The sequence below is a fragment of the Lepidochelys olivacea genome, assembly GCF_965140295.1.
Source record: "Lepidochelys olivacea isolate rLepOli2 genome assembly, chromosome: 14".
NCBI classification, from domain to species: Eukaryota; Metazoa; Chordata; order Testudines; family Cheloniidae; genus Lepidochelys; species Lepidochelys olivacea.
The window spans coordinates 930,670-951,510 of record NC_140424.1 but is presented as its reverse complement, the minus strand read 5'-3'; the positions used below and the strand labels follow the sequence as shown (position 1 = coordinate 951,510).

The window sequence follows — 20,841 nt, the reverse complement described above, 5'->3', positions numbered from 1 at the left end:
CGCAACTGTGGAATCAATTACCGGAGGGACCTCATGCACTGAATGCCACTGAATTCACATTTACAGCCTCAGTTATCGCTTGCTGCTTCTATAGTGATCCGCAGGGTGGCACTGACCTCCACCACTTCTATGGCGCTTCCCTCTCATGTAAGGGGGCTCCACGAAAGACGCATCATGATTGAGTTGTCCTCTATAAAAACATGGCACAAGGCCATGGCCTATGCAGTGCATCATGGGGACACTGGCCTGGCCATCACCTTCCCTGAGGGGGTGTGGAGCCAGGCCTTTCAGTTTAATGTTGAAGAACAAAAGTATCAGAAGTCCCCCTGTGGGAAGTGTCAGCAAATGTTTAGGAATGTGAACTTTTGGCCCCCTCCCAACACCCCCGCAACCGGGGACAAGTGGCAGTATGGGAACTGCGCTGAGGTGGAGTCCTTGAGCAAGCTCCTGCTGGGGACCAGAGTGGTGGAGGAGGGGGTTTGGTCAACAAGGACACCCCCTCTGCCAAACAGCTATGAAGCCATAGAGAGGGACTTCACAAATAGCATTGAGGAAGACATTAAAAAAAGTCTTATTAACAGGCTGCGGTCAAGACAGTTCAAGGCCAAGACATTACAGTTTTTCAATCTCCAGTGACTGCGCATGGCAGTGATGGGGGAGTCAGGCTGGCATTCTGTGCAGCTCCGGCACCCTCCTGATTGGGGGTTGTTGCAGGGGTCACAGGCTGCTCTGGTTCTACTTCCCCCTCCAACACAGACCACAACAGCAGAGACTGCCCAGAGTGCATATGCTATACCTTCAGCCCTGCCCCTCCCTGGTGCTTAAGCTTGCATCTGGTGTACAGGGTCTGTGTGCTGGAGGGAGCATGCCCCCCAGAGACTAACTGGATAAGGATTGTGGTAGAGGGGGGCACAGCTCATGGGTCTCTGAAGCTGTTTGACTGGTAATTCAGCCTACGCCACCTCCTGATCCTCTAGGAGAAAAGAGAAACAAGGGGGACTTGCTAAGGCTTTAATGCAGCTCCTGGGTCCAGGCTCTCCACTGAGACCCCAGTTACTAGCCTATCACACTAACACTGGCAGCTGCATTTTCTTTGGAGCCTGTCAGTGCTTGTGGGAGGCTCCATTTAGAACTGGTCCCTTCCTGCAATAGAGCTGCAATCTTGGACCCCATCTAGTCCATCCCCAAGGCCCAATACACGACTGCTTCTTATTGCACATTCTCTAGTGCTTCAACCAGCCCTTTGCTTGGGGAGGGGGCTATTCCACAGCCTGAATAATTTCCCTGGCAAGAACCTTTCTCCCAACTTTCCCTTTTCTTAATATCATCTCCTTCCCCGGTGTTTATTCTGCATGGGTCCCCTGGGCACAATTCTGCTCCCTCCCAGATGTTCACACCCTTCAGACATTTAGCTGGTGATGCTGCTTCGCACCTAATCTAACACTCACAGCTCTCACTTGGCCAGCGGCACTCTCTGAGGATACCATAGCTAACAGAGCCATGGGGGGACAGAGTTCAGAGACGGTCAGTGAATGACACCCAACTGTGAATTCCCCATTACCAGAAACTGTCATGAGCCTGGAGTGAGACCTCCTCTCTTTGCACAAACTGTCCCTTGGGCTGCAGAGTGTCCAAGCCCCACCTCCCTGGACAAGATCACCAAGTATAGTACACCCTCACTATAACACCCTTCGCAATAGCAAACCTGCTCCCTGGATCCCACCTCCAGCCCCGCCCAGGGGGCAGAGAGCTCCACTTGCCCTGGGGTCACAGCAGGGCAGATTGCTCCTCCAGCCTCAGAGCCCCAGGTGTGGTTCCGGGACCAGAGGAGCTCTCAGCAATGCTGCAGGGCTTGAGGTGTCAGCCCCTTCCAGCAGGGCTCTTCCCCTATAACAAACCCCTAGCTATAACGACCAAATGGCTTGGATTCCCAGGGGTTCATTATAGCAAGGGTGTACTGTATGCTCCCACTTAAGACCAGGCTCTTCCTCCTCACTTGGTGGATGATGCTTCCCCTTCTTACACAGAAACAGAGCTCTTGTGTGTCTGGCATCTCGGGACTGCAGCCGGCTGTACTGGAAATGCAGGTGGTGGGCATGAAGGTGGCTTTATATTAGACTGTAAACTCTTCTGCTGAGGGACCTGTTCTTCTGAGCTGTCGGTACAGCACCCAGCCCTTAGGTGCCAATGCAATGCAAACAGTACAAGTTTGGTCTATCAGATATGGGTTTGGAGTCCTGTGCAGATTGAATGTTTTTGCGTATGTAAATAAACTCACCTGGTTCTACCTAACCTATCTGAAGTTTTGGGGCAGGGACCTGTGCATCTGGGAAGCCCCTCACACACCTTCTGGGGCATTATAACAACAGTTTTGTATTTGTGGCCTGCCTTAAAGTGGCCTGCCCTCGGAAGACACAGCATTAAACCAGAGGGAGAAGGAACTACATTCTGCTCTTTAATAAACAGATAGCAATGTTTAGTCACTAACAAACCCCTCCCCAGAGCTCCTGCCTGCAGATGGGCTCCAGTGGGCAGGCCCATTACCTCCTAGCCTAGGAGCAGCAGCCCAGGGCCAGCAGTCAAAGCGGAAAAGGATGGGGCAGGGGTGCTCCATCAGCAAGGCTTCCAAGGACAGGGGAGTCATGGGACAAAGGTACCCTAGTAAACACAAGGCTGTGGTCTCTGCACATCCCAGCCCCCACCTCGGCAATACGCTCCTCCCACCCCAGGGGGCAAGCAGGCTGACTGACAGTCTGGAACGAATGGGAGAAAGTCCTGAGTTCATAGTTTACTTTGCAATTCAAGGTTCCAAAAGTCTGGGGCAGCTCCATTCCTACCACCAACCTGATAGGGGCACACTCTGGCTTGCTGCTGCCCCCCTGCTCTCATTCCCCGATGGAGGGCTGATGAGACTGCTGCTCAGCTATCTCTACTGCTCCTGGATCCTAGTCTTGGTGACAGAGTAGGTATGAGCTGCCTGGAATCAGAGTCAGCCCCGTCAGCTGGCAGAATACACCAAAGCTGGACACAGCAAATTCAACTGGGATCCTTGAGGGTGGAGCGAAGCCATTGCAGCACGTCGGGCAGCCCCGTGCCATCACGGGCGCTGGTCTCCACCACAGTGATGGGCTGGTTAGCACAGGAAATGATGTCTTGAATCCGGAACAGCGATTTCATCTCCACCAGGGACATGTAGCAGGGCAGGTCACTGGAGCCACATTTGGGGATGGGAAGAAAGGGAGAGAGAGAGAGATTGTGTTAAACCATCAGTGACCCAACTTAGAGCAACTGGAATTTGCCATTCCTGTTGAGCCATCCCAGCAAGGGGCTGCACAGGGTGACTGGCCTTTTAGAGAGTATTAGGGCCAATTTACCCACAACTAAGACTGGTCAGCCAGCCTTGGGGTTAACTGATTGCTCATGTGGTTGATTAGTCTTCAATTAGGGTTGCACCTGTCTGTAATAAAATAACCAGAATTCAGTAAGGAAGGGAACACAGCAAGGTGATCAGGGGGGAGGCTCCTGGACAGAGGAGACCCCAGGCGAGAAACAAGGGGAGCATTCCTAATACAATCATGGGGAAACGGATGAGAGCCGAATCCCAGCTACAGGGAGTAGAACTGGGTGAGATCTTTATGCTATGTTAGCCAAGGGACTGGTGAGAGTACTGCCCAGCTCTGGGGAGGACTGGGAAGGCCTTGAGGTAGTATTTCATGTTAAGGGCAGAAGGACCAGTGAGACCGATACTCCAGATCTGGGGAGGAGAGATGCGGGGATGGAAGTTGTGAACAAGGAAGATACAGAAACCATGTAAGAGACTCTGGAGCTAGGAGTGGGACCCAGGACCTGAGTGGAAGCTCTTTCCTTGTTTGGGATTTGTTCTGTTAATTAAAGGGATATTCTTCAATGCAAGTTTGTTTAGACTTAATTACAAAGAGGTTGGGGAAACTGAAGCAGCACCTCTAGTGCTGCAGCTGGTCACTGTGGGATGGCCAGAGGCCCTCAGTGGAACCAGATGAAATGGATAGTCTGAAACGGGCAGCGTATTCCCCCCCAGCCTACCTGCCTCTCAGGAACTTATTTGGCTGCAGATGATGATATAGGCAAGAAACAACTGCACCAGGAGTCCCAGATTTCCTCCCTTTGCCCTACCCCATGGATACTGATCACTTTCAGCCTGGAGGAATCCTTGCCTTACATCTTATTGAACAATATCAGGACGGATGCTGAGGCAAGCTGCTCTGCGGAGAGGAGTGACAGGAGCTGGACACAGGATGAAGAGATCTGCGTGGGGTTAGCTGCATCAATCATGAACTGGGAAGAAGCAGAGTGAAAGATCCAGGTTGGGAATTAATTAAAATGTAAGACAGTCACTTGGGAGATGTGGGTTACGCCACAGACCTGCTCCAGAACAGGGAGTGGGAGGAGATTAAAACACGAGGGAAATGAAATGAACCCCCATAAGTGAGAGACCCTGGTGTAGAGTTCTGGGGCCTGGAGGCCCTTCCCTGGATTTGGAGCCTCACTCCACAGGCCACTTGATGGTGATGTGTCCCCCAGCCATGCCTATAAACACACAGGGTGCCAGTTGCTCATGAGTAGCACAGCTCGAGATGATGGAGTCACCCTGCTGTAAAATGGGTGAGTGAGTTTAGAATCAAGCCCACAAGGTGGCCCAGAGGGATCTCATGAGCCCTGAGTGATAAGTTGCAGGGAGGAGCTGAGGCATGAAAAATGGAAGGCCAGTGAAGTCTGGCCCTGAGGTGAGGCGTTCCCTCACTCCATGGCCATTTCCATTCATGTGAGGGCTTTTGGCAGGGAGAGTAGGACACTGCTACTGTTGAGGATTAGATTTTTCAATAAGTGTCAAATGTCGATTTCACTGTACACACGGGTGAAAAATTATTTCCATTGATAAGTCAAATTTACAGATAGACAAAGTAAGAAAAATGTTGTTTGAGAATGTGAGACTCAGAATTGTCTGACCCCACCCCCCTGCATTTAAACCAATAAAAATGTGAAAAAATGCTTAAAAATAAACAGTGATATTATCTGCTGAAATTATTTTAAAAAGTCAACTTCTGTCAGGCCTAATTATGTCTAAACACCCATGATTTCCCCTTAAGTGAGAGTGACAATGCAGAGACCTTTACACAAGAGGCAGCATGGTCTGAACATGGCCAGGACTCCTGGGTTCTATTTCATTCTGCCAGTGACTTGCTGTGTGGTCTTTGGGGAAAGTCACTTCCTCTCTCTCTCTGCCCAGCTGTACAATGGGATGTATCTCCCTCCCCCAAAGGGAGCTGTTACCATTACTCGTACATGGTGGATCACTCAGCCCTCCACATGCAGTGCAAGGCAGTTCCAATGTAGCCTGAGCCAATGGAACGTTGGGTTAGATGTTGGTGATGGGCCAGGAAAAGGTCACATTCAGAATCCAGACCCAAGGGATGTGCGCTCACCAGGACAGAGCTGCAGTCTCCATAGTAACTAGACCAGATAGGGCCCATGCAGCCCCCCAGCTCCCGAATTGTGATCTTCTTCTGGATCAGAAGGTCAGTCAGATTTGTGCCCACCTGCAAGGTTAGAAGACAACAACAGCCAGAGTCAGTCTCTGTAGGGACATTTGTGTTCCTCACAACCGAGTCCATCTCCTGTTAGTACACCACTGAGCTGCTAGTTAGAAGTGACCCTTTGGGGGCTGTCTACACTACGAAAGAGCACCACTGCGTGGGGGTAGTTGTGCTGTAAATGACCCTGTTCTATTCATAAGGGAGAACCCTCAAAAGCAAGGGGATTGCATTGGACTACTAAGGCTGCAGTCAATCAAAGAACAGCGGAAGCTATGGGAAAAAACTTCCCAGAAGTTCAGTCAGCAGTCACCTGCAGGGGACCCACCCACCATTCAGGGTTTAAGCTGGTGTCACATAGGAATGGGATTCCCTGGGACTGACCAAGTGGAGCAACATTGGCTGAACTGGTATCAGAAGGTTTCTGCTGATGTCTTCTGACACGTGCGGCTTCCTCAGGGACAACCTTTTGTTCTGTGTAGCTGCTAGCCAGGCTGAGTCTCCCTGGTTCTGTTAACACCTTACTAACAGGTTTCAGAGTGGTAATCGTGTTAGTCTGTATCAGCAAAAAAAAAAAAAAAAAAAAAAAAGGGGGGGGGGAGGACTTGTGGCACCTTAGAGACTAACAAATTTATTTGGGCATAAGCTTTCGTGGGCTAAAATCCACTTAATTGGATGCATGCAGTGGAAAATACAGTAGGAAGATATATATATATATAAATATAATCTTCCTACTGCCCACGAAAGCTTATGCCCAAATAAATTTGTTAGTGTCTAAGGTGCCACAAGTCCTCCTCGTTTTTTTAACCTTACTAACACAAATGCAACAGAATCCTGGCCACACTGACCCACCCACCCAAAGAGCAGCAGCCTGGCCCCTCATAAGGTTGATCTACAACTAGCTGAGTGATGCTGGACAGAAGTCCTGGTCTCGCCTGAGCACTCAGCCGTGGCCGCAACGGGCCAACAAACGGCACTGAACACGTTGACCCTGTGAAATGCAGACAGGCCCAGTGAGCCAGAGCGTTGCCCCGGCCATACCGTGGGCAGTGTGGGGGGAGGCTCCCCAAGCTCTCTGGACCCATCCTTGGAGCACAGCTGTGCAGGAAGCTGTTAAGGAGCATGGGGGGAAGGAATAATATCACCAGACACCCCCAGGCGCATAGGGACTGGAGCTTGGAGTGCTGTGCCCCCCCGGCTTGAGGTGGTTTCCATGTATACAGGGTTTGCAGTCTGGTTCAATGGCTCTCAGCCCCCCACATCCCGCATTGCTCCAGCGCCTACCCAGGGGACCCCACAGCGACAGCCAGAGACTAGAGCCGGGCATCGCTGCCCCCCAACCCCGCTTCGCGCACCCCTGGGAACAAGCTCCCTCTGCCCCCCCCCGGCTCCGCCCCTGGGAACAAGCTCCCTCTGCCCCCCCCCGGCTCCGCCCCTCCCCCCCCCGGGAACAAGCTCCCTCTGCCCCCCCCGGCTCCGCCCCTCCCCCCCCCCGGGAACAAGCTCCCTCTGCCCCCCCCGGCTCGGCTCCGCCCCTCCCCCCCCCGGGAACAAGCTCCCTCTGCCCCCCCCCGGCTCCGCCCCTCCCCCCCCGGGAACAAGCTCCCTCTGCCCCCCCCCGGCTCCGCCCCTCCCCCGCTCTGGGCACCCCCCGGGAACAAGCTCCCTCTGCCCCCCCCCCGGATACCCCCCCCGGCACCCCCCGGGAACAAGCTCCCTCTGCCCCCCCCCGGCCCCGCCCCTGCGGCCGAGGCAGGGTCTCCCCGGGCGGGGCCAGGATATTCTGCAGCCGCTTCACCAGCAGCGTCTTGCCCACGCCCGAGGCCCCGAGCAGCAGGTACATGGCGGCGGGGCCCGGGCCCGCAGCGCCCGCCCATTGCCATGGAGATGAGCTGCCCCGCTTCCATTGGCGGATGCAGCCGCGGAGCTGAGCGCTCACTGGCTGGCTGTCCTGTCTCTCTGACCCTCTGGGATCCAACCACGACCCGTTCGGAGGAAGCCCCGCCCCAGCGGAAGGCGGAAGCGGAAGTGCGGCCTGTGGCGATCTGAGGCGGAGCGGAGCCGGGGCGGCGGGTTCCGGGGGCACCATGGGCAGAGGCGGCGGCACCTTCGAGCGGCTCCTAGGTACCGGGGGCGCGCGCGCGCGAGTCGGGGCACTTGACCTCTGACCCTCGACCCCGGGGGATTCCAACCCCCCCGGCGCCGATGCCCCCGCAGGCCCGGGGCCCGGGAGCCCGCTCGGGGCTGGGCCCGGCCCGGCCGCGTTCGGAGCCCGGGGCCAGCGAGTCCGGCTGGCGCCGCGATGAGCTTCCCCGGGGCAGCCGGCGAGGGCGTCGGCCTTGGTCACCCAGAGCCTCCGGCGGGCGGGGGGCCGCAGACCCGAGTCCAGCGGCTCCGGCAGCCGCCCTGGGGGCGGGCCCCGAAGGGCCGCCGGGCTGGAGCCGGCGGGACTGAGCTGGGGGTGAATTACAGCGGCCGGGCCCGAGGGACCCCTCCCCCGTCTCGGGGGCCTGGGCCTGGCCTCTCCCTGTGAGAGGGGCCGGTACCGGGCCCGAGGGCACAGCGCGAACCCAGCTCTCTAGCCTGAGCCCGGCCAAGGTGGGGTGAACTCTGTGCCGGCTTCTTCCTCCTCTCCCCGCGCCGTCCTCCAGCTCTCGGGACAGCCCTCTGCACAGGGAATCACTGTTTCCCTCGAAGCCCCGTGACCGTGATTTAAAGATCAACATCCATCATTTCACTGCTCTTCATAACCGACGTCTCCAGCCCATGCATCAGGGTGGGCAGCGCTCGTGTATCTCGCCATTCTGCCCCACCGCCGAGCCTGACGCCTGACTCCCACGCTACCTCTGAGCAGGTGTATGGGTATTCCAATACAGGGCTCCCGATGCTCACGGCAGAATGGGACCTCTGGTTTCTGGCCCCTTTGTTCTCCCTTACCTTGCAAAACCCACCTTGCTCAAGATCAGGTTCCGCTATGTGACTAACAGCCTGGTGGCAGGGTGGGCCGAGAGGTTCAAAACTGTGTCAGGGAGCGTGACGCACTCAGGAAGCATAAAATATTGTTAACTAGAAAAACGGGTGTAGCTGTCATGGGATGAACAGAGTCTTGGTGTGGTGTCTAAATCATTCTTTTGACAAACCTGAAAATAACAATTATGACTGAAAGATTGAGAGTGTGGGTTATGGACATCAGCTTGGACAGCTGCAGTGACAGGGTGGTAAGACTGCCGCATAGAAACCTGGATAGGTACAGAAAATAGAAATCCTGAGTTATGCTAGCAGTACCTAGGAACCTCTTTCTGCAGCTTCATAGCCCTAGCTGTGGGGGTCATAACTTGTTCCTAAAAACTTACTGCAGACTGAAATGTAACAAGTTTGGGGATTGAGTCCTTACATTTTCAGAGGAGCAGGTTAATTTTGGTGAGGGAGCACCATAAAAACCCTGTACTCACCCACAGTGCATCCACACTGAGTGGATGTGTAAGAACAACCTTTGTTTTGCTTTATGGGTTTTGAAACCTGTGGTACCTTGAAACCTCAAGGGACTTGGAGGGAGCCAAGCAGTTCTGATTAGCAGCACAAAAATACCAAGGATTGTGAAGAATCTGTGCAGTTACAGAGCATCTCAGGGTCTGAATGACTGATGGGGAGTCACTTCTCATCTGAGGGAGATCTCCTATGTGAATATAACTGAGAGGGTGGAACAGGGGCAGGCCAGTTCCAAACTAGCTAATGGGTATTTCAATTCCTGCAGATAAAGCTACCAGTCAGCTTCTGCTGGAGACAGACTGGGAATCCATCCTACAGATTTGTGATATGATTCGTCAGGGAGACACTCAGTAAGTGCCATATCGCTTCCTGATATGTTCTAAGCATTGACATCCTTTTCTGCCCTGCTCACTGAATGAAGGCTAAGAACATAGGACTAGGTGCCCTGGGTCAGCCCACTGGTCCACCCAGGCTGTTACTTTGTGGTACAAGTGACAATGCAATTCAGCATCTTGAGATAATGTTTCTGACCAGGGAAGCTGCAGCTCATGATCTGCCTCGGATCCTGAGAGAAAGTGGGCCTTGATCATCACTGTTCTTCCTCTTTTTCTGCTGGGCCTCTGGAGTTGCCCATGCAATAAATTGTGTTCTTTCCCACTGCAAGGATGGGGTTAGTGGACTGTTAAGAGACAGCTGGACTCTTCCTGCAGGTTCTCATCTGCCTGAAAAATGTACATGCTCTCTCTCTTTTTCCAGAGCTAAATATGCAGTTGGTGCTATCAAGAAGAAAGTCAATGACAAGAACCCCCATGTGGCTCTCTACGCACTAGAGGTAACCTGAAGCCAACCCAGCAAAGTGAAGTCTCTCCAGGCCTCTAGTAACATGTAGCCCAGGTGGACACTCGCTCTTTCACAGACTTTTCTCTGAGGAATGAAGTCTATGCAAACTGTCCCCCCAGGAGTGCAGCTGACAGCTGTGCAGCGCTCACCCTCCTCTGATGTTGTAGCTTAGAGGGCCTCAACCCATGTCCTGTGATCTGCTGACCATGTTTCTTTATTTCCAGCTGCCATACTGAATTAAACCTTTAAAAAAAGACATGAAATCCTGTCTTGCTGTTGTTCTACCAAGCAGGTGGTTGCTTTAACTGCAATTGGAACATTATGGGATCCTAAATTGCAGGGAGGCAAAGGCCACCAGTAAGTTTAGGGGATGTTTCCTGTTATATCTCTACATTAAAGTGTGACCCTACTCTTACCAAAAAGTCAAGACCCCCAGTTCAAGATGCTGCAGGGCTTTTGGAAGTATCAGATGTTTCTCTGACTGAAGTTGGCACGAAGTGCCCTGGGTTAGGTGGTGCCCCCTGGCTTGTGTGCAGGTGACAGGGCCCTGCAGCCAGGCGCAGTCCATGCTGTGACTCTGCTCTCATGCTTGACTCTGTAGGGTATTATTCTAATCTACTTCTTTTTCCTTGCAGGTCATGGAGTCTGTGGTCAAGAATTGTGGCCAGACAGTCCATGATGAGGTGGCCAATAAACAGACTATGGAGGAGCTGAAAGAGCTGTTCAAGGTAGAAGCACCTTGCTCCTTGTTTCCCTCTGGATGGGGTTGAGAGAGAAAGGTGGAGGCATTGAAACTTAAATGCAGCATCTTTCTAGGTCGCTATTAACACACAGATCCTTGGGGATTTGGAAATGGGGCAGCAGGAGGACATGGGAGAAGCAGAGTGGGGAGCCCCTGTGTAGAAATCCACGTCAGAAGGAACGAGCTGAACTGCTCAGTTGCACCACAGGATCTGTGTGGAATTTCTCATGAAGCATCATGGGCAGCTCCAGGAACCAGCTGCTGGGGAGGGAGTATCATGAGAGCAAAGCTGCTGTCAGACTGTGGAAGGAATGATGGCTCACGCTGCAGCACATACTACACTGCTCTTTGGGGCCATTTGATGGCAAGTCCTCACCTTGCTATTGGGCTTGGTTTAGCCAGAGCCAGCGAAGGCAAATGAAAATACCCATCTGTGGGGGTGGACACGCAAGGTGGGGGGGCTGGTAGGGAGAGGTGCTGGAGGGGGATGTGGGCTCTCTTCCCATAACCCAAGATGAGATGGAAAGTTTAAAATGGATAGAAACCCCTTTACTCTGAGTGCATAACTAATCTATGGGACGAGCTGCTGCAGGATGTTGCCATCAAGCCAATAGCTGAGCAAAATTCAGAACTAAGCTTCAATCAGGTATGAACGAGAACACCACGTTCAGTGACACCGGTGGGATGATGCTCACTTTCCAGGGCACAGGTGCCTCTCCAGCTGGGTGGAGGCAGGAAGATGTTCTCCTCCTGCTCCATCTCCAAGGCACACAGGAGTACGCAGTTGAGTTCAGTAAAGGGATTTTTACTCCTTCCTCTGTAGCATCTACCACAGGCTGCTATCCAAGGCAGGTGACTGGCCATGTCTAGCAGCACCTGTATGAGCTTTGCTAATTCTGTCATCTCAAACACTGAAGCAGGGTCTCTTCTCCTACTATCCTCTTCCTAGGAAGAGGCTGGCCTAGTTCAACTATAGATGTGGCCTGACATAGTAACTGCTGCCTTGAGCCTGGCTTCTCTTGATTTACAATGGCAGACGCTAAGTTAAGTGGCGGGGGCTGGTTTTCTGACAGTCCTGGTATCCCCGAGTTCAGTGCGGCTTGAGTGTACCTTCTATGCTGCAGGGGAGGGTGTGTGCTTATGCGCTTGGGGTTCCCCAGACCTGTGCAGATGCGGGGCTCTGAGTCGGTCCATTTGAGCCCTGGGGCAGCCTCTCCTCAAGGGTGCTTTCTGTCTGGCTAAGCACTTAGCGTGTACCCCGGGCTCCGTGAATTGCTAATGCAAAGCATCTGTTATGTCACAGTCACTGCCTCTCTTGTGACTGACACCATACTGAACACAGGCTCATGGACTGCTCAGAGGAGCTTTGGGGTAGGTATTGAGCTTCCCAAATATAGGATCAGATCAACATCTCTGATTCTGCTCAGGTTCTTATGTGAGCAGTGCTCAGAGCTCCCTATATGCCCAAGGTGCGTTCTTGCTCATTACTTTAGGGACTTTCACTCTTCTGAATCCCTTGGCTGTGGGGGTTCTGTTGTCCCTCTCTTTGTGGTGCAGGCTCCTCTCAGGTCTGTCTGAGTTTGGAGCTGCAGATGTCCCTACAAACCTATGCTGAACTCTCCCACAATTGAATGTGAAGCTTGAGAGTGCTTGGAATCTGCTTCTCAGCTTGCTGAGGGAATTTCCGGAACAGTCAGTCATGTGATTTGGTGATGACATGATCAGCTGATGGCCAGGCCCCTCCTGCTTGCTGAAGGTCAGGAATTCCTCCTGTTGCTGGGGTATGTTTGGAGTGTTCCTGGCAGGGTAGGGTTGTGAACTGGAGTTAGTGTCTGTGAGCTGGAGGATGCTGGGACCCAGAGCCAAGGGTTGCATTTCTCAGCCTTTGTGGCTAATGAGAAGTGATTAGTCGTTCTCGTGAATTGCTGTGACTGCATGGTGACAGTTCCTGCTGGTGCGAGTGAATCGAGGATGCTTGGATACCCTGAGAAATTAGCCTGGCCTTCATAGATGGGGAGCAACTAGGAAAGGCCTTTGGGGGCAAGTGGGGTGCAATCAAGGTGCTTTGGAGAAAGATCCCATTCTCCATGCTGAGCCCTGCTGCCCTGGGGAACACCTAGGTCCAAAGGACTTTGGTCTCATGTTCTTTTCTTGGGTGGTGTTCAGCCATCCTGTTAGGGGAGGAGGCGAAGTGGGCCACGGCATTTGCCTCTAATACAGTGCTCTTCCATTGTTCGGTGCCTTATGTGAGTGGGGCGAGTCCTCCCCAGTATCCTGCTCTCTGTGAGCAGTGCCTTGCTGGCCTGTTTCGTGTTGGCCCCTCACTCCATGGTATGCGTGTCTCACCAGGACACAGTGGAGGGTGAGTATCACAAAGATCCCCCACAATAGCCCATGCTGGGCTCAGATTCTTTCCCCTCTGTGCAGAGACAAGTGGAAGTGAACGTTCGCAATAAGATCCTGTACCTGATCCAGGCCTGGGCTCACGCCTTCCGCAACGAGCCCAAGTACAAGGTGGTGCAGGACACCTACCAGATCATGAAGGTGGAAGGTAAGGACTCAGTGGGGAAAAAGGGGCAGGTGAGTCTCCCATTGCGCTGACAGCCAAGCACAGAGGATGAGCCATGGGAGGGCAGGGAGCAGGCCGCAGTGCCAGCCAGGTGTGGGAAAAGGGCTGGTACAGACGGGGTTACACACAGTGACCTTCCTGCTACCTGATGGACCCGTCGGGGTGACTTGAATCCAGTTCCTGTTGCAGAGCAGCCTCCACCAGGTGGCTGCCTCACTCTGGCCCTGCAGCCCCCTAGGAATGATGTGGTTTGGCAGCAAGTTCCTGGAAGCCAGAGCTGGAATGTTCTCCTAGGAAACTTGCTGTAGATGAGCACATCCTCCTGGGAATGGCTCCGTTGCTGGGCACTGATCCTGGGGTGAGAAGCTGAGACCTTGGCTGTGTGTCTGGGTTTCCTAGCAGTGCGAGGTGCATTGGAGGTAGTGCCTGTGATGTGGGGCATGAACGCCCCTGATTCTGCCTGGGGTGAGTGCGAATCCGCAGGAGTGGCAGGAAATGCCTCATTTCTCACCCTGATCTCAGGTTCCAACATACGTTTTACCAAAGGGCCCCAGTTGCCTAGTCTGAGCGCATGGGGCTGGGGTTGTGCTCTGCATTCAGAGTAGACTTGAGTCAGACCTGGGAGCAGAGTGATGCCCTAGGATCCCATCACCCATGTATGGACACTCGCTCTCCCAGCTCCCCCTGTGAGGCAGGTGACTGTGGCTCAGGTTAAATGATTGGTTGGAACTCTTGCACAAATGGCAAAGCAGAAACTAGAACCCAGGAGCCCTGCCTCTGTCCCCAGCTCTGAGCACTAGGCACCACTGCCTCCAGTGTGATGGGACCACACTTTACAATGAGATCTTGTTCCATTCTTCCTGCAGGTCATGTGTTCCCAGAATTCAAGGAGAGTGATGCCATGTTTGCTGCAGAAAGGGTGAGCTCCCCAGTGCAGAGCGGTGGGGAGGAGCTCTGGCATTATGGAGGGGGCCGCTGCTATCACGTCTGTCCGACCCTTCAACTGGTGGTGAAATAACACCAAATCCCAGAATCCCAAAGCGCCTTACGTGTGTTGTACAACTGCCTGGATTCGGCAGGAGACACGGTTCAGGAAAGGAAGTGCAGAATCCCCTCTCCCCTGGAGATCCCACATGAGGGCAGCCTCCTCGTCCTGTGGCTTGCCAAGGGCTCCTCCAGCAGCACAGCCTGCCCAGCACGCGAGGGCATCACTGGCTCAGCACAGGGGCATCCGACCGTGACTCTCTTCTGCAGCCAGTGGTCACTGGAGGAGACTTGCTGGGGAGAGCACCTCCTGTTGTGGGGGTCTCCCCATCCAGGGAATGGCCTGGCTTGGGCTAGCCAGTGGGAGCTCTAGGGTGGCAGGCTGAGAGGCTCTCTGGAGCCAGTGTCAGGGTTGTGAGTGCTAGGCCCTGGTCCTTTCCTTATGCAGGTTTCTGTGCTCTGTGACAGGCCCCTGACTGGGTGGATGCTGAAGAGTGTCACCGATGTCGAGTGCAGTTTGGGGTCGTGACCCGCAAGGTGGGTGCTGCTGCTTATTCCTCTTTAGTTCCCTTCCCTGCATGACACCACTGGAGACTTGGTCTCCTCCTTGGCCCTGCAGGGTGGGCTTGGCTGGGAAGCTGAGCTTTAGGGGAAGGGGGTCAGCAAGCACCCTGTGCAATGGGCATGGAGGGGCACAGCCCTGGGTATTGGGAGGGTGCCCCGTAGTGCCAGCTGCCAAGGCTGACCTCATCCCCCTCTTTGTTTGCAGCATCACTGCCGGGCTTGTGGGCAGATCTTCTGTGGAAAGTGCTCTTCCAAGTACTCCACCATCCCTAAGTTTGGCATTGAGAAGGAGGTGCGGGTGTGTGAGCCCTGCTACGAGCACCTCAACAAGTCAGTATCTCTAGGGGGTTCTGCACACTGCATGTGGGTTGGAGCAGCGGGGGCTGGTGGTTGGCATGGGGTTGGCCTTCTGGAGCAAGGAAGGCTCCGTGTACTGGAGCCTCTCTTGAGTCGGATTCCCCAGGGGCTGGGCAGCCTGGCAGGAGAGCTGCCCCCTTTGGAGATGGGAGGGATTCAGGAGATGGGCGTGTACAGCTGACGCTCTGCTGCCTCCATTGCGGCCATCTACTGACTGCTAGCTGGGAGCCGTGCTCCTCACTGGGGATGGGGGCAGGGGCGGGGTCCCTCGCTGGGGGTGAGGCTGTGCCGTGCCCTGGGATGGGGGCTGGTGTGGAATGGGGCCAGGCAGGACTCAGGAATGTTGCCTGTAGGCCCTGGTCTCCACTGTCACCTCTATCTGATTGTAGGAAAGCTGACGGCAAAACGGCTGCCACCACTGAGCTGCCACCTGAGTACCTGACCAGCCCCCTTTCTCAGCAGTCCCAGGTAAGCGGCTGGCTATCCTGACTGCCAGGGGTCCAAGCTGGGCTGCAGGCAGGGTTAGCCCCAGCAGTTCCCTTCCCCTCCTGCTCACTGTCCCACTGAGCAGCCCCCCTCTCCATCTGCAGCTGCCCCCAAAGCGTGACGAGACAGCCCTGCAGGAGGAGGAGGAGCTCCAGCTGGCCATCGCCCTCTCGCAATCAGAGGCTGAGGAGAAGGAGAGGATGGTTTGTACCCAGTTCTAGGGCTGCGGGAGGGAGCACTGCCTGGATCCTCTCCAAGCCTCTGGCGGGCTACTGCTCTCGGCTTTGCACCAGCAGGTCCCCAGCCCTGGGCTGGACGGAGCCCTTCCCTGGTGCAGAGTGGGTCGAGGGGGGTGCTGTGCTGCAGGTCTAACCCCTCCCATGGATCTGGGGTGAGGGTCTCTTTCACAAGGATAGTGAGGGCTGGTGCTGATCCTGCCTGCGGGGCAGGCCCCATGCAGACAGTAGCAGCTCCTGCCTCCCAATGGCTAGTGAATGTGCAGTGGCTGGGCCTGGCCCCGTGCGAGGTGCCTCGCCCTCCAAGCCAGGCTTGTCTCATGCTGTTGAGCTGGACAGTTCTCAGGGCTGATCTTGTACCTCCCTCTGCAGAGACAGAAAACGACCTACTCTGTGTACCCGAAGGCTGAGCCCACACCTGTCACCTCAACCGCACCCCCTGTCAGCACCCTCTACTCCTCCCCTGTGGTAAGTGCACAGCTGCCCTGTTGGGTCAGTACCACCCTGCCAGGTCACCAGGGGTCAATCCTTGCTTGGAGGGAACTATAGCCATGAGAGTATGGCGCTGTGCAGCCCCTTCCTGAAAACACTGCTGTGCTGGGGGCACTCAGGAGACCCTGCTCTGAACACTGGGCGCGCTGTTCCTCTGCTGCATGAACAGGAGGTGAACCACCACCGGGCTGAAGGAAGGAAGACAGATGTGCCCGCTGTCCCTCCCAGTCCTGCACTCCTGCTGTTGCCTGGCACTGGGTGGCAGGATATGCACAGGTCTGGGCAAGGTATCTGTCATAGCAGTGAGTTGTGTAGTGGGCTGCAGAATCCCCATGTGTCTCTAAGATCTGATGTCCCCCCTCCTCTCTCTCTCTCTCCCCAGAACTCCTCTGCTCCGCTGGCTGAGGACATCGACCCCGAGGTAAGGACACAGGCCCCTCTGGTGCAGTGTAGGCTGGTTCCTAGTCAGGCTTTGGCGCTGATCTTCTCCCTCTGCTTTTCCCGGCAGCTGGCTCGATACCTGAACCGTAACTACTGGGAGAAGAAGCAGGAGGAGGTTCGTAAGAGCCCCACCCCATCTGCTCCACTATCCCTCTCAGAGCCAGCCACCCAGCCTGGGGAAGCTCATCCCATCCCGCTCGGTGTCGTGGAGGTAAGATACCCATCTCTCTGAGGTCTGGCGGGGTTGGTTTGAATCAGTGCTCCCTGGGAACTGCCTGGCACCAGCCTCACCCCAGTCATGAAGCTCAGGTCCGGCTCCGGTCTAGGAGTGGGTTCTGGATCCCCACTCCCGAGAGGGTGGGGCTCAGGGGCTAACTGTGCTGCCCTGTGTCTCCAGCAGCAGTACCAGAATGGGGAGTCCGAGGAGAACCACGAGCAGTTCCTGAAGGCTCTGCAGAATGCTGTCACCACCTTCGTCAACCGTATGAAGAGCAACCACATGCGGGGCCGCAGCATCACCAATGACTCAGCTGTGCTCTCCCTCTTCCAGTCCATCAACAGCATGCATCCCCAGCTGCTGGAGCTGCTCAACCAGCTGGATGAGCGCAGGTGTAGGTGGCTTCTGCTCCATTCCCCGGGGAAGGACACGACTGCTCCCTGCCAGTGGCTTGTGGGCAGCTCTCTGGGACTGTGTGGTAGACTGCCTGGGGGGTGGTCTCTGTGGAAAAGTATACCCCATCGAGGGTCTTGTTGGGGGCCACCTGCTCTAGCTGGAGGCAGCTGATGCGCAGGCCTGGATGCTGCCTTGCCCTGCAGGAGCCTGATGCTGCATTTCTCTTCCCCAGTGTACTATGAGGGCCTGCAGGACAAGCTGGCACAGACCCGGGATGCCCGCGGGGCCCTGAATGCTTTGCGGGACGAGCACCGCGAGAAGCTGCGCCGGGCGGCCGAGGAGGCTGAGCGGCAGCGCCAAATCCAGCTGGCGCAGAAGTTGGAGATCATGAGACAGAAAAAGCAGGTGAGGCAGGGACGCCTTTTCCAGGTGCCTCGTGGAGGACGGGCGTCATGCCAGCGCCATTCCCAGGGCTTTCTGGTGGCCATGGCAGCTGTTCCCAGCTCCTGCCCTGGGCTGCTCTGTTGTTTGGTGGCTGGAGGCAGCCCTGTTCTGTGGAGAGGGTGGAGTCCCTGGGGCTGGCCTTGGTGTATGAGCTGCACGGCCAGGCTCCTGATGTGGGTGGTGCCGATCCCTGCAGGAGTACCTGGAGATGCAGCGACAATTGGCCATCCAGCGGCTGCAGGAGCAGGAAAAGGAGAGGCAGATGCGCCTGGAGCAGCAAAAGCAGACCATCCAGATGAGAGCCCAGATGCCAGCTTTCTCTCTGCCCTATGCCCAGGTACAGCAGCCATGCCAGGGAGCCCTCCCATGGGCACTCTCCTCAGAACACTCCCCTTCACGCTCTCTCCTTTCTGCAGCTCCAGGCCATGCCAGCAGCAGGAGGGGTGATCTATCAGCCATCTGGTCCCACCAGCTTCCCAGGCACCTTCAGCCCCGCAGGCTCTGTGGAGGGCTCTCCCATGCACAGCGTGTACATGAACCAGCCAGCTCCAGGCAACACTGGCCCCTACGCACCAATGCCTGTTGCAGGGGCAGGTGAGAGCCTGGGCCAAGCAGAGGTAGGCAAGGTTGGAATGCAGCACCAGTCACCTCACTGTGCCCTCTCTGCTCCAGATCCCAACATGGTGAACGCCTACGTGTACCAGGCAGGCGCAGGAAGCGGGCAGGCAGCGCCGCAAGGGCAGGTGGTTCCCACCACCAACCCAGCCTACTCCTCGTATCAGCCGACTCCGACGCAGGGCTACCAGGCAAGTGAGCAGAGTGCTGGGTCCCCCTTGCCCGTAGTGTGCCAGACTCACGGTAAATCTGGAACGCGGGACTCTGCAGTGCGTGGCACAGGCTGTCCGCTCCCGGGCTCTTGGGATCCCCTGCCGCACAGTGGGGATGGGGATCAGTCCCAGATTGCCTGGGTCGCCCCTGGTGTCCCCTGTGGGATGGGGGGAGCCAGCTGCTCCCTGGACCCTGAGGGTGTTGGGGGAGAGCTGTGGGGCTGCTCCACGCTCACCCTGTGCTCTTCACCGTAGAACGCTGCGTCCCAGTCGCAGAGCATCCCTGCCATCTCGCAGGCCCCACAGTCTGGCACCATGGGCTACATGGGGAGCCAGTCTGTCTCCATGGGGTACCAGCCCTACAACATGCAGGTGAGCACCCACCAAGGGTGAACTGCTTGGTGCCCTCTTGCAGCCTGGCTTGGGGCTGGGTGTTGGTTGCTGTGTCAGCTGCTCACCAGCCAGGGGGTGAGGGTAAATGGGGCCTCTGCTGGCACTTGTGGGGGAAGGGCTATGGGGCTGGATTTTCTGTATCCCCTTGACCCATGTAGACCTACCCTGGCTTTTCACTGCTGCTGTTCTGAGCCCCAGATCCTTGGCAGCATGGGCCCACTGGGCCTGGCTGGGAGCTCAGGGGTCTTTGCCCCCGTGGTAAGGGGCAGAGGTCTAGCGGCTGGTCTGATTGCTCTCCCCTGCCCCCACTCTAGGGCCTCATGTCGACCCTTCCTGGGCAGGAGCCGGCTCTGAGCAGCCTGCCACCCCAGCAGACTTACCTCTCGGGACAGCAGCCCGTGTATCAGCAGGTGAGATGTCAGCCCTGCATGAACCCGGCATCTCCTTGTCACCCTCACTTCAGCTCCCTCCCCAGACAGTCGGTCACAAACTGCGCTGATACCGCCCCCCCCTCCGCCCCACACCCTTATCGCCAGGAGCCTTGGCTGTCGCCCTGCCTCCCCCATGCAGGGTGCTGAGACCTCCAGATCCAGGTGTATTCACCTGGGGGCTGGGCATGGGTGGGAGTGACCAGCTGGGGCCCTGTGCTTCCACCAGCAGCCCTCTGGGTAAGCTGTGGGGGAGGGGGTACCAAGGGAGGACTGCCTCCTAACAAACAGTTTGTCTGTTCCAGATGCCACCCCCAGCAGGCCCCCCCCAGCAGCAGCAGCCTCAGCAGGCCCCATCGCAGGTACAGCAGGCCCAGGGCAGTGGCGAGGCCCAGCTCATCTCGTTCGACTGATCTTGGCGAGGGGGGCTTCCCAGTGTAACACTATTGTCTGCAGGAACCACTATGTACTTTAACTAGCCATTTCTGTCTCTTCCCCGCCCCCCTCCCTGGGGAACGGCCCTGCTCAAGGGGAGGGTGGGACTCTGGGGCCCTACCAGCTGGCATGCACCCTCTGGCCTGGCAGGGACCTCCCTGCCGCTCTGGCTCCCTGTGGCTTTTTCCCTGCCCTGTCCCCACCTAGCTGAAACGTGCCATGATTGCTGGAAGTTGTGAACCCCACCCCCACCCCAGCAGGTGGAGAATGAATGGGCGCTTGGCCCTTCACGAAGAGATTTCCGCAAGTCAGAGGCTGCAGACTGGCTGCTAGGCTTCCCCTCCAGGGCTGTTTGGGCAGGATGGTGACTGGGGCCCACTGGGCACCCGGTGACTGGGACCCAGCCCTGAGAAGAGCAAGCAATAATTGCACAGTCCAGGGACTCCCTTCCCTGCTCTGCAGCAGGCAAGAGACTTAAATGTGCCCCAAGAACTTGCCTTGACCTTAGGGCAAATGGGGCAATGAGATCTGATGCAGAGCTGCCCCGTGCACAAAGCATGGCCTCTGCCACTATTCCCCTCTGCACAGTGCACCATGGGGGCTCCTCCTCTGCCCTAGTAGGAGCCTGGGCCCCTCACCACAACCTGCCCCCACCCCCCTGATCCCCTGCCCCTTCATGGGAGCCTGGCCCTGTGCTTGCATTCCATGCTCCTGGGAGCTCAGGCCATTCCGCATGACCTATGCCTATATCCTCCACCCCCTCCTTGGGAGCCTGGGCCCTCCCTGCTTTTTGAACACTCATCTCTCCTACGTAGTGGTGGAGTAGGCAGAATGGAACCCGTGACAATAAAATGTATTTAAAGAGCTGTTGCTCTGGGTCTGGTGCTGCTGTTCCCGTGAGAGCAGGGCCACTGCAGAGGGGTTTGGTGGA

The 20,841-nt window shown here is 56.1% G+C and overlaps 2 protein-coding genes across 6 annotated transcripts; one reads left to right on the top strand and one right to left on the bottom strand.

Annotated features, from left to right (window-relative positions):
* Positions 1 to 2,442: 2,442 nt before the first annotated feature.
* On the bottom strand, positions 2,443 to 7,659 carry ARL16 (ARF like GTPase 16). 4 transcript variants are annotated; one of them, XM_084648175.1, is made up of 5 exons: positions 7,353 to 7,477; positions 6,612 to 6,670; positions 5,463 to 5,576; positions 4,199 to 4,314; positions 2,443 to 3,208 (listed from the first exon to the last, which is right to left on the bottom strand). In XM_084648175.1, exons 1-5 carry the CDS (start codon positions 7,411 to 7,413, stop codon positions 3,037 to 3,039), a joined length of 522 nt encoding a protein of 173 aa, XP_084504301.1. In that variant the 5' UTR covers positions 7,414 to 7,477; the 3' UTR covers positions 2,443 to 3,036. The 4 variants fall into 4 exon arrangements, 3 of the variants coding, with proteins under 3 accessions (XP_084504301.1, XP_084504302.1, XP_084504303.1); XR_014714141.1 differs by lacking the exon at positions 2,443 to 3,208 and adding an exon at positions 5,955 to 6,126 and having other exon boundaries at positions 7,353 to 7,659; XM_084648176.1 differs by lacking the exons at positions 6,612 to 6,670; positions 7,353 to 7,477 and adding an exon at positions 6,427 to 6,596.
* On the top strand, positions 7,594 to 20,772 carry HGS (hepatocyte growth factor-regulated tyrosine kinase substrate). 2 transcript variants are annotated; one of them, XM_084648174.1, is made up of 21 exons: positions 7,594 to 7,694; positions 9,325 to 9,409; positions 9,816 to 9,891; positions 10,535 to 10,627; positions 13,069 to 13,192; positions 14,077 to 14,129; positions 14,663 to 14,731; positions 14,964 to 15,088; positions 15,505 to 15,583; positions 15,706 to 15,804; positions 16,210 to 16,305; positions 16,712 to 16,750; positions 16,838 to 16,981; positions 17,168 to 17,381; positions 17,616 to 17,788; positions 18,024 to 18,164; positions 18,244 to 18,421; positions 18,500 to 18,633; positions 18,910 to 19,026; positions 19,362 to 19,457; positions 19,781 to 20,772. In XM_084648174.1, the coding sequence occupies exons 1-21, from the start codon at positions 7,658 to 7,660 to the stop codon at positions 19,886 to 19,888; spliced, it is 2,280 nt and encodes a 759-aa protein (XP_084504300.1). In that variant the 5' UTR covers positions 7,594 to 7,657; the 3' UTR covers positions 19,889 to 20,772. The 2 variants fall into 2 exon arrangements, with proteins under 2 accessions (XP_084504300.1, XP_084504299.1); XM_084648173.1 differs by having other exon boundaries at positions 18,244 to 18,633.
* The last annotated feature ends 69 nt before the right edge of the window (positions 20,773 to 20,841 follow it).